General features: G+C 37.0%; 1 protein-coding gene across 2 annotated transcripts in view; it reads right to left on the bottom strand.

The window, feature by feature from the left end:
- SCYL2 (SCY1 like pseudokinase 2) overlaps positions 1-12,849 on the bottom strand; it is a 54,053-nt gene that overhangs the window by 37,387 nt on the left and 3,817 nt on the right. For both annotated transcript variants that reach the window (XM_069585147.1, XM_069585148.1), the window contains exon 2: positions 3,557-3,761. In XM_069585147.1, coding sequence (XP_069441248.1) covers positions 3,557-3,733 — 177 coding nt within the window. In that variant the 5' untranslated portion in view covers positions 3,734-3,761. The remainder of the gene's footprint in view (positions 1-3,556; positions 3,762-12,849) is intronic.

The raw sequence follows: 12,849 nt of genomic DNA, 5'->3' as shown, positions 1-12,849 counted from the left end.
AAGACCTATCCATTTCTACATGTTTACATGTTGTATTTGGTTAAGTTTATCTAGATAATAACTTTTTAAAATCTCAATGGCTCATTTTATATACAAAACTAGCCTAAGAACTTTATTTTACTACAAAATATACACTTGCCATGAAGATTCTCAGGAAATCTTAATTTCACTTTCCTAAACTATTCACTATGAGCTACTTCAAATGAATGAATGTCTTTCAAAAATAATAAAGAGCAGCAGAAATTGGTTTTTGGAAGCATAAAGACAGAATAATAATACAGATGTCCAATCAGGTACAACGAAAGCACAAGTAACCGGGCACAAGTAACTTCGTATTTACCAAGTCTTCTTATCTTGCTGTATTCCAGGTTTCATAAATATGTTCTTTTTTCATCAGTTTTTAAGTGTTGTTCTAGCAACTCTTCTCAGAGGGTTTCAAACATTTAAGTTAAAATTTTTTAAGTTGTATGTAATCTGAAAATTTTAATTAATCATCTACTAATGTGAACTTGAAATAATCAATCCTAGGAAAAAATACATAGATATCCTCAAAGGGATATGTATACAAACCCTGAAAATACTAATATAAGGATTCTTTTTACTTGGAAATACTGCTGTGTTTTTTGTGGGTTTTTTTTAAAAAATACAATGTGAAATTATGATACTTTTTGAAAATCATGTAAAAACAGTAAAATGTGAGGAAATGGAGGAAAGAAGATGATGTAAACTTTAAATGCAATAGTTTGAATATCACAGTATTTATTTCACTGCCATGTAACAAGAGAAAACACTTCCCTATTTTTAACTATTAAAACCAAGTATACAAATCTCCTAGCCCAAAGTATCTTACCTGATGTTCACCTCGAAGTCAAATTTAAGATCATATTTTGTGCTATAACGGAGAAGGCAATGGCAATCACTCCAGTACTCTTGCCTGGAAAATCCCATGGACGGAGGAGCCTGGTAGACTGCAGTCCATGGGGTCACAAAGAGTTGGATAGGACTAAGTGTCTTCACTTTCACTTTTCACTTTCATGCACTGGAGAAGGAAATGGCAACCCACTCCAGTGTTCTTGCCTGGAGAATCCCAGGGACGGGGGAGCCTCATGGGCTGCCATCTATGGGGTTGCACAGAGTCGGACACGACTGAAGCGACTTAGCAGCAGCAGCAGCAGCATTGTGCTATAAGGGCTGCCCTGGGGGCTCAGACAGTAAAGAATCTGTCTGCAATGTGGGAGACCCAAGTTCAATCCCTGGGTCAGGAAGATCCCCTGGAGAAGGGAATGGCTATCCACTCCAGTATTCTTGCCTGGAGAATCCCATGGACAGAAAAGCCTTGCGGACTACAGTCCATGGGGTCACAAAGAGTTGGACACGACTGAGTGACTAACACTTTCACTTCACTTTCATTCTGCTATAAAATACTACAATCAAGTACACTATATGCTAAGTGAAAAAAAGCTGAGACGGTAGGCAAGATTCCTTCAGCCTCAATGTCACTTTATGGGGCAAGAAAAGGACGAAGAAGAGTATCCTTTTCCATTATTTTTCTCCCAGTTTCTCTAAAATCAGCACTGTTCAACAGATCTTTCTGTGATGATAGAAAGTTCTATACCTGCATTGTCCAATATGGTAATACTAGCCACAGGTGGCTATGCAGCATTTGAAATATGATCAGTGCAACAACAGAAAAACTAAATTTAATCTTAATTTTAATTAATTGAAAAAGCCATATGTATTTTATGGCTACCAATATTGTATTAAGTACAGCTCTATATATTATCTATTTCCTCTGATTCTCTTTTAATAAATATGAGGCTACTGAAAAAAGAATTAACATTTTTCAATTAAGGGAGAAATTCAAATGAGGCTTCAGTGCCAAGCTAGTTAGACACTCAGCTCTTCCTTAAGCAACCAGTCAGCATTCCAGACAGGATACTCAGAGTTCTGACCTCTGAGGTTTGAAAGAGGCAAAGAAAGAAAATTCAAAATCATATCCACAGAGACCAATGATATATTCTAAAACTACCTTTCTCCTCAAAGCAATAATTTTGTCAGAAAAAAAAAAAAGTACAGTATAGTTTCATAAGAGAACTCAGTTCTGAAAGTTAGCTGCTGAGAAATGCTATATTAACGTGCAATATCTAAGTAATCATCTACTATTTGTGCCTGGTTCTCACGTTCTATGGCAAAAAGAGAAGCTCCAATAGTAACAGAGGGTTTCAGCATATGAATTAATGATATAAACACAAACACCCTGAACACTTTTGATTAAGGACAAAGACACATCACGTTATCGAATTCTTAAGAACGCAAAATTTAGTGAATGTGGTATTCTTTCACTTTTCCTCTATATAACTGACTATAAAAGCAATCTGCACTGGCACTGGAGGTTGGCCATTTTCATAACTTCATGATCTCATTCATAGCTTTCTAAGTAGTCAATACTCAAGGAACCATTATCTTTTGGATGAGCTGCTGGTGAAAGTGAAAACAATGTTCAAAAATGACCCATCAATATCTAAGGTACAGATCAACTTTGGACTTAAGGACTTCCAACCAAATGGCAATAAAAACAAGATTTAAGGTCAGGTACAAACCACATACCAGCAATCTAACACAGGACCAAGACTCCTCCTTCATAAAAGGATAACCAAAGCCAATTCAGTCTTTAATATACTTATTTGGAAATAATCTGATTTTGGAAAAGTCATAACGCATACCCACAATTATACAACTTTGACACTTATTGGAAAATATGTGTAATAAACCCCACATGTCTTAAAGTCTATATGTTTCACATATAGGGAAGTGAAGTACTTTTGGAAACTAATTTTTCTTTTTAAAGAATATATTTCCACACAGGTTTTAAATCTGGAAATTTTCCAATTCTTCAACGATTCCAAAAGAAAGTGGTTAGTAAATTTTAACAATCCTCCACATTTCTCAGAACTATCTGTTGGTTTCTTAACTTAATAAAAATACAACTTGAACTACTCTTCACTAAAAGAACAGTCTCCAAATAACTTTTAAACCAATATGCCCCAAAACATACTACTGATTATATCCCACAAATGTATCACCCTTTGATGGTAAAAACTACCAGGTTAATAAACATGGAAAAATATTACAGAAGTCTATTTTCTAGAAGGCTATAGAAGAAAAGAGGGAAGTAAGAGTGCTTAAAAAAAGAATGCACTTAACAGTAGAAAAGTTTCTTCTTGATAAAGATAAAAGGAACAGGGGAATTTTTATTCTAAAACATTTTGCTAAATATCTAATACACTCATTTGCTCAACTGATATGTTTATGTTATTAAGTAAACAAAATTAAATCACAAGATGAGCTGATACATCAAATAATGTATTTGTAACTAGGACATTCAAGGGCATGTTTAAAAGCATTTGTTTTTCTATGACTTCCTTGGATGAATGAAATGACAACTAAAGAACCGATTACTTTCAGCATTTCTTAAAATAAAAGTGCATACATGCACGGTATGGTCATCATTAGCATGTGTGTTACTTTTCCAGCTGAACTCTAAATTAAAACTTACCTGCTTTGTTGACTTTTTTGTGCCATTAAAAATCTTCCAAGCTAGCCCATTGCCACCACTGGCAATGTGTCGACCAACGTCAAATTCTCTAGTGACAGGATTTCCCATCACAGCGCTAGTGACGTCAGCTGTTACTTTTGTAACAGTACTTTTCAACTTGTTTAGCATGGACTCCATGGCTGCAGTTCTGGGTACTTATAGTTACCTAGAAACATAGAAGTATAGGAGAGCAGTGATCATTGGTTCTTCCTTCTTTAAGCACTTACTCATTACTTAGTTTAAAAGTGTAATATACCGCAAACAACAAGCAAAACAATCCTATAGAGACAAAGTTTGGCCTTCAGAGAACCCAATATACTTGAGTCTAGGAGCCAAACTGTGCTTCAGCCTTAACTGTCACAGACTAATAAGAGAAAAGACACAGTCACACTTGACACTAATGTGAACGCTGCTCAACTATATAATAATGGTGCATACTGTAAGACCCTTTAAGACTTGAATTGGTACAGAGGGTCTGAATCTTTCTTCTCAGTAAAAATAACTATATAAAACCTGAAAGGCTCTACTGTTATACTAAACTATATCAGCTGGAAATCTGAATCTACAAAGGAATGAAGGACTCTAAAAGTAAAAATTATTCAGGTATATAAAAAACTTATCTTACATTATCTCTAAAAGATAGCTAATCATTTAAAGCAAAAATAGCAAAAATGTATTGCACTTATATGTAAAAGTAAAAATATGATAAGACAAACCAAGGATAAGAGAGGGGAAGTGAAAGTATATTTTTGAAATATTCTTATATGTGAGGTAGTATAATATCATTTGAAGTTAGACTGTGGCACATTAAAGACATATTATAGACCCTAGAGCAATACCTAAAATAATAAAGAGACAAACCTAAACAGCCAAGAGTGGAAATTAAATGGAACCCTTCAGGAAACTGAGTTAATTTTTTAAAAAATAGGAAAAGAAGAAAACAAAGAACAAATGTGAAATAGAAAGTAAGTAACAAGACAGAGTTAAATCCAACCATATAAATAACTACATTAGATATAAATGATTTAAAGCCCTGTTAAATGACTGAGACTATCAAACTATATTAAAAAAGCAAGACTCAATTATACACTGTTTACAAGAAACCCACTTTACAGGATGAGTTAAAAGTTTAAAAATGGGGACTTCCCTGGTGGTTCACTGGTTAAGACTTTGGGCTTCCACTGGTCAGGGAGCTGGATCCCACATGCTGCAACTAAGTTTAAAAATGTGAAAATAGGAGCTGGAGTGGCTATATTAATAACAGACAGAACAGGCTTCAAGACAAAGAAGGACACTTTACAGTGACAAAGTTGTCAATTCTCAAGAAGATATAACAATCCTAAATGTGTAAATATTGAACTAAGAGAGCTTCAAAATAAATGCAGTGAAAACTAACAGAACTGAAGGAAGAAACAGACAAATCTTCAAGTGTATCTGGGGACTTTACAGATTTGTTCTTAGTGGCTGATGGACAAAAAGACCAAAAAGACAGAAAATCAGTAAGGACATAGAAGTCCTGAACACTGGAGATGTGGGTTCAGTCCCTGGGTCAGGAAGATCCCTTGGAGAAAGAAAATGGCAACCCATTACAGTATTCTTGCCTGGGGAATCCCATGGACAGAGGAGCCTGGTGGGCTATAGTTCATGGGATCACAAAAGAGCAGGACACGACTTAGAGACTTAACAACAACAACAAATCAAGTAACCTAACCTAAAACACTCCACTCAACAAAAGCAGAATGCATTTTGTTTTCATATGTACATGGTATATTCACTAAGACAGACTATATGCTGGACCATAAAACAAGTCTCAAAATGAGTGAAATTACTGGAATTTTATATTATTCAACAAGGACAATGAAATTAAGCTAGAAGTCAGTGATGGATAAATATCTAGAAAAATGCAAATACCTGGAAATTAAACAACACTCCTAAATACTCAAGGGTTAAAAAAGAAATCACAGAAAAAACTTTAAAATATCTGGAAATGAACGAAACTGAGAAATCTGTGGTATGTAGGCAAAGCATGCCTTGTAGGAAATTCACAGCTTTAAATGTTTATATTAGGGGAAAAAATTCCAAAATCAATGGTATAAGCTTCTAACTTAGGAAGTTAGAAAAAAGAAGAGAATTAAACTCAAAATAAATTTAAAAAGTAGAAAGAAGAAAATAAAGAATAGACTTAAATGGAACAGACTGAATTTAATTTAAAAGAGAAATGAAAAAGAAAAGCAATGAAGCCACATACTTTTTAAAGATAAATCTCTAATTACATTAAGAAAACTTTTAAAAACACAAATGACCAGTATTATACATAGAGGAAATCCTGCAGAGGCTAATCCCTTACAGATTCTATAGATTCTGAATCAATCAGGTATTATATTATGGATAATCTTATGCCAGCCAATTAATTCAACAACTTGGATAAAGTGAAACAATTCTTTGGAAGGTACAACTACCATAACTGAAGAGAAAGGCAGAATAACCCTATATTTCCTATAAGATGTTACAGAAAAAACCCGAATGACCTTTCTGGCCAACCCAGTAAAAGAAATGCATTTCATAACTACAACTCTTACCACAAACAGAACTCCAGGCTTAGATGGGTTGACTGCTGAGTATGGGGTGGCTGCAGCCAAGAAATTAAAAGACATTTGATCCTTGGAAGAAAAGTTCTGACAAACCTAGACAGCATATTAAAAAGTAGAGACATCACTATGTCAACAAAGTTCCATATAGTCAAAATTATGGCAGTAGTCGTTTGTGGATGTGAGAGGTGGACCATAAAGAAAGCTGGGCACTAAAAAATTGATGCTTTCCAACTGTGGTGCTGGAGAAGACTCTTAAGAGCCCCTTGGACTGCAAGGAGATCAAACAAGCCAATCCTAAAGGAAATCAACCCTCAATATTCATTGAAAGGACTGAAGCTAAAGCTGAAGCTCTAGTACTTTGGCCACCATTTGTGAAGAGCAGACTCTCTGGAAAAGACCCTGATGCTGAGAAAGACTGAGGGCAGGAGAAGGGGGCAACAGAGGATGAGACAGTTGGACGGCATCATCAACTCAATGGACATGAGTTTGAACAAACTCGGTGAGACAGTGAAAGCACAGAAGCCTGGCGAGCTGCAGTCCATAGGGTTGCAAACATTCGGACACAACTGAGCTACTGAACAACAATAACTAGGCTAAGGCAGAAAAATTTTTTTGACAAAAGTCAATACTCATTCAGTATAAAAGCTCTCAGCAACTAAGACCAGAAAGGAGCTTCCTCAACCTGATAAATGGTATCTCTGAATATCTACAGGAAGGAAGAGAAGAAGTAAAATTCTTCATTCTCAATGACATGATCATACACACAGAAAGTCAGACATAATCCACAAAAACAGCTACTGAAATTAATATGTAAGTTAGCATGAAGGCAGAATATGAAAACACTTTTTTAAAAAGACTATGTTTATATTTTAGAAACAGACAACTGAACATGGAAATTTCAAAATTACCATCTTGAAGGGAGGAATGGCCAAGATGGTGGAATAGAAGGAACCTAAGCTCATCTCCTCTCTTGAGCACATCAAAACCAAAACAATCCACTGAAAAGGACTGAAATCTACCAGAAAAGATCCTCTACAACTAAGGACATAAAGACAGAACCACAAGACGGGTAAGAGGAGTGGACTCACGATATAATCAAATCTCATACTCCCCCAGTTCAGTTCAGTTCAGTCGCTCAGTCGTGTCCGACTCTTTGCGACCCCATGAATCGCAGCACGCCAGGCCTCCCTGTCCATCAACAACTCCCGGAGTTCACTCAGACTCATGTCCATCGAGTCAGGGATGCCATCCAGCCATCTCATCCTTGGTCGCCCCTTCTCCTTCTGCCCCCAACCCCTCCCAGCATCAGAGTCTTTTCCAATCGAGTCAGGGATGCCATCCAGCCATCTCATCCTCGGTCGCCCCTTCTCCTTCTGCCCCCAACCCCTCCCAGCATCAGAGTCTTTTCCAATGAGTCAACTCTTTGCATGAGGCAGCCAAAGTACTGGAGTTTCAGCTTTAGCATCATTCCTTCCAAAGAAATCCCAGGGCTGATCTCCTTCAGAATGGACTGGTTGGATCTCCTTGCAGTCCAAGGGACTCTCAAGAGTCTTCTCCAATACCACAGTTCAAAAGCATCAATTCTTCGGTGCTCAGCCTTCTTCACAGTCCAACTCTCACATCCATACATGACTACTGGAAAAACCATAGCCTTGAGTAGACGGACCTTAGTTGGCAAAGTAATGTCTCTGCTTTTCAATATGCTATCTAGGTTGGTCATAACTTTCCTTCCAAAGAGTAAGCGTCTTTTAATTTCATGGCTGCAATCACCATCTGCAGTGATTTTGGAGCCCAAAAAAATAAAGTCTGACACTGTTTCCACCGTTTCCCCATCTATTTCCCATGGAGTGATGGGACCGGATGCCATGATCTTCGTTTTCTGAATGTTGAGCTTTAAGCCAACTTTTTCACTCTCCTCTTTTACTTTCATCAAGAGGCTTTTTAGTTCCTCTTCACTTTCTGCCATAGGGTGGTGTCATCTGCATATCTGAGGTTATTGATATTTCTCCCAGCAATCTTGATTCCAGCTTGTGTTTCTTCCAGTCCAGCGTTTCTCATGATGTAGTCTGCATATAAGTTAAATAATCAGGGTGACAATATACAGCCTCAACATACTCCTTTTCCTATTTGAAACCAGTCTGTTCTTCCATGTCCAGTTCTACCTGTTGCTTCCTGACCTGCATACAGATTTCTCAAGAGTCAGGTTAGGTGGTCTAGTATTCCCATCTCTTTCAGAATTTTCCACAGTTTATTGTGATCCACACAGTCAAATGCTTTGGCATAGTCAATAAAGCAGAAGTAGATGTTTTTCTGGAACTCTCTTGCTTTTTCCATGATCCAGCAGATGTTGGCAATTTGATCTCTGGTTCCTCTGCCTTTTCTAAAACCAGCTTGAACATCAGGAAGTTCACGGTTCACATATTGCTGAAGCCTGGCTTGGAGAATTTTGAGCATTACTTTACTAGCATGTGAGATGAGTGCAATTGTGCGGTAGTTTGAGCATTCTTTGGCATTGCCTTTCTTTGGGATTGGAATGAAAACTGACCTTTTCCAGTCCTGTGGCCACTGCTGAGTTTTCCAAATTTGCTGGCATATTGAGTGCAGCACTTTCACAGCATCATCTTTCAGGATTTGAAATAGCTCTACTGGAATTCCATTACCTCCACTAGCTTTGTTCGTAGTGATGCTTTCTAAGGCCCACTTGACTTCACATTCCAGGATACTCCCCCAGGATACGAGATATTTCCCCACAAACTAGAGAAAAATTTTATTACAGAGGTTCTCTCACAGGAGTGAGTTCTGAGCCCCATATCAGCCTCCCCAGCCCAGAGCTATATAGCACACTGGGAGGAAGAACCCCAAGAGCATTTGGCTTTGAAGGCCAGCTGGGCTTAGCCATTGGAGTTCCACAGACTTCATTCCTAAAGGATGCACACAAAAATCTCACAAGCACTGGAACCAAGGGTAAAAACAGTGATTTCATTGGAGCCTAGGCCTATGAGAAAGTATCTTGTAGTAACTTATAATGGGAAATGACCTTGAAAAGAAAATACATATATGTATGTATGTATGCATAACTAAATCACTTTGGTATATGCTTGAAACTAAACACTGTAAATCAAACATACTTCAATTTAAAAAAATAAGGAACTAAAAGAAAAGTTGACATGCAAAGTAAAAAATTTTAAAGGCAAACACTGATGCAAATAAATACAGCAAATGGAAAAAATAGCATTTCAAGGACACAAAATACTTATGAATAAATTTAACAAGATACAAGGACTTTAAAAAGACACAAAGACTTGCATAATGAAAATAAAATTTTCTGTGAAAAACTGAAGATGACTTAAATGGAAAAAGTTGTACAGACAATATTGTTGTTTGTACAATATTGTCAAGATATTGTCAATTTTCCCCATCAATCTATAGACTCGATGCAATCCAATCAAAATCCCAGAGGCTTTTGTAGAAACAAACTGACAAGCTGCGAAAATGTTACTCTGAGAACAGGTCTATAGGCTTCACTAGATTGTTTAAGGGTCTACCGCACAGAAAGAGGTCTAAAGGCCTATCACTCATGCCGTGTGTTGTGGTTTAGATGCTAAGTCCTGTTCCACTCTTCTGCAATTCCATGGACCCCGTCAGGCGTCTCTGTCCATGGGATTTCCCAGACAAGAATACTGGAGTGGGTTGCCATTTCCTTCTCCAGGGGATCTTTTCATTTCAGTGATTGAAACCCCATCTCCTGCACTGGCAGGTATACTCTACCAGTGAGCCACCAGGGAAGTTCATGTGTATTCTTTCCTAAAATTGATTTGCCTGAGAACAAGTGTGTGTCTTTCAAATTTTCCTAACCAACTCTTTTTCACAATTTTCTCCCACTTGACCAAAGTAAAATGTTTTCTCAGCCATCCCAGTCTTATTATACGGCATTCCTCTGGGTATACAAAACCTAAGCAGGCATGCCAAAAGGGAAAATGCAGTTCAAGAATACATTAATCCTGAAAGTCTCTTAAGAGTAAAGCAAAACAAAGTTTGGTAAGAAATTCTGAAGGGGTTTGTGCTTTAGTTAATGGCAAAATCCTATGCCTTATCTGTCACAGAACTACAATTAAGAAACAAGATAGTTATTACAGGAGTGTACAGAACAAGCTTACTTCAATTAATAAGCAAAACTCCAAGGTTCTGATAAAAATAAAACATAATCTAGAAATTAGAAACTCTGTAACTATCTAAACCGTTCACAAAAAAAAATTCTGAAAATTCTGACGCCACTAGACAAAGGGAGCATTAGTTTGTGTCCTATTTTCTCAGTTAAATTATATTTATTTAGATATAACTTACTTTCTTCTGTTAAAGATTTGAACTGTCTATAAACAGAAATAAAAATTCACTTTCCTTTTTCTTTTTAATACTGCATTTCTGAAAGCAGTTGGAAAATGTTGCTGCTGGAATTATGAAAACATTTATTGCCATGCCAAGTTGTTTTCTATGAACATCTGCTACTGATTTTGATGGGAAGGTGGAAGAGACATTAAAATCCTATTTAAAACCTACATATCCTTTCCTCTAAATCTGCCTAAGCTATGTATTACATGCCATGCACTTGTCATATGTTGGGAATACAGATGTAAATGGAAACATTTCTGCTATTTAGGGACTCAGTTGAGTACCAAACTCTGACCTGCAAAGACTTAAACCAGTTAACTAGAGTATGAATGTAACATGCTTTGGGAACATGAAGATGGGCTCAAAAATGAAGTGTTTATAAATCAGTAAAAAAATTTAAAAGAAGAGAAGTGTTTTTCAAGTAGTAGAAAAGTGAAGGAGTTTCCAGAAAGGACTGTGCCAAGACACAAGGGGGAGGAAGACTATATATGATGTGACTTGAAAACTTTAAATAGTTGAGTATCAAAACAAAGGATATTTTCAGAGTTAATGTTCAAATTTGAGTTGCCTATCCATTAGCCAAACAGAGGCAACACTGGTGTACCCAAGGTAGAAATAGACATGAAAATTCATCTGGTGAACTATTCAATATTTATTGAGCACCCACTATGTACCTGACACCACATAAGAAACTGGGGAAAAAAGAAGTAAAGAAAAAATAAGGCATGAAAGAGCTTACCATCAAAGTGGCAAGAGGTAGAGAAGCAAACCAACCGCAAAATTTTTGAAATACTTTTTTTTTGGTAGGGGCTGCTTACAGATTACTGAAGTTTTTAAAAAGACAGAGTTTTAAAAAATGGTTAAAAACATTCTTTGGCCTATACAGAAACCATGTTTAGTTTTACTCGGGAACAGAAACCATGTTTAGTTTTACTCGGGAACAGAAACCATGTTTAGTTTTACTTGGGAAACAAAGATTATATCAGCTGAACACAATCATTCTCTTTATAACTACAAACAGTATATAATTATTATAAGTTGAGCTAGAGCCGATTATTTCAAGAGACATCCCTGATTTAAGAAACAAAAAACTAAGAAGACTTAGCAATGTAGAGTGAAGCACACATCACTCAATAAATTACTGGGTACAGAAGAGGTGAAAAGCACCAGGCTAGGTACAGTAGGAGAAACAAGAAGTAAAACATTGTTTTCATCATTAAGTTTGTATACAGTAAGATTTTAAAAGCAGAATGTGAGGTTACAAGGCAACATATGCTAAAGTATCAAATAGCTAATTTGAACAATAAGTAAAATTTGAGGAAAAATTACATCCAACTGTTTAGAAGGCACTTTCAGCCCATGAACTAAGCACAGTTTTTACTATAGAAAGTCAACCAGACATTTGGAAATTATTATAATTTTTTAAAAAACCAACAGCACTGGGCTGGCAGTGTCTCACTGTTCAGCAACTCTGTTGTTCAGTCGCTAAGCTGTGTCTGACTCTTTGGGACCCCATGAACTGCAGCACGCCAGGCTTCCCTGTCCTTCACTTTCTCCCAGAGTTTGCTCAAACTCATGTCCATTGAGTCAATGCCATCCAACCATCTCATCCTCTGTTGTCCCCTCCTCCTCTTGTTCTCAATCTTTCCCAGTATCAGGGTCTTTTCTAGTGAGTCGGCTTCTCGTATTAGGTGGCCAAAGTACTGGAGCTTCAGCTTCAACATCAGTCCTTCCAGTGAATATTTAGGGTTGATTTCCTTTAGGATTGGCTGGTTTGATCTCCTTGCTGTTCAAGGGACTCTCAAGAGCCTTCTCCAGCACCACAGTTCAAAATCATCAATTCTTCAGCGCTCAGCCTTCTTTATGGTCCAACTCTCACGTCTGTATATGAATACCGGAAAAACCATAGCTTTGACCATAAGGACCTCTGTCAGCAAAGTGACTTCTCTACTTTTATTTTAGCAACTCTAGCCAGAAGAAAAAGAATAACTGACTAGGAAATTAGACAAAATGATAACTAAGCTTATTTCCTTAGGACTGTGATTAATGTGAAATACAGTGCAGTACAACTGAAATGCGTGAAAACCGAAACTCATACAGCACAGAAGTGTTGTCGAAAAAAGTGGTTTTCAAACTTCAAAGCAATGATCTTCAAATTCTGGTGAACGTCTAAACTGTGGTGCTGGAGAAGACTGTTGAGAGTTCCCTGGACTGCAAAGAGATCAAACCAGTCAATCCTAAAGGAAATCAGGCCTGAATAGTCATTGGAAGGAC

The sequence above is a fragment of the Ovis canadensis genome, chromosome 3 (genome assembly GCF_042477335.2).
Source record: "Ovis canadensis isolate MfBH-ARS-UI-01 breed Bighorn chromosome 3, ARS-UI_OviCan_v2, whole genome shotgun sequence".
NCBI classification, from domain to species: domain Eukaryota; kingdom Metazoa; phylum Chordata; class Mammalia; order Artiodactyla; family Bovidae; genus Ovis; species Ovis canadensis.
This window is presented reverse-complemented; position numbering and strand designations above follow the sequence as displayed.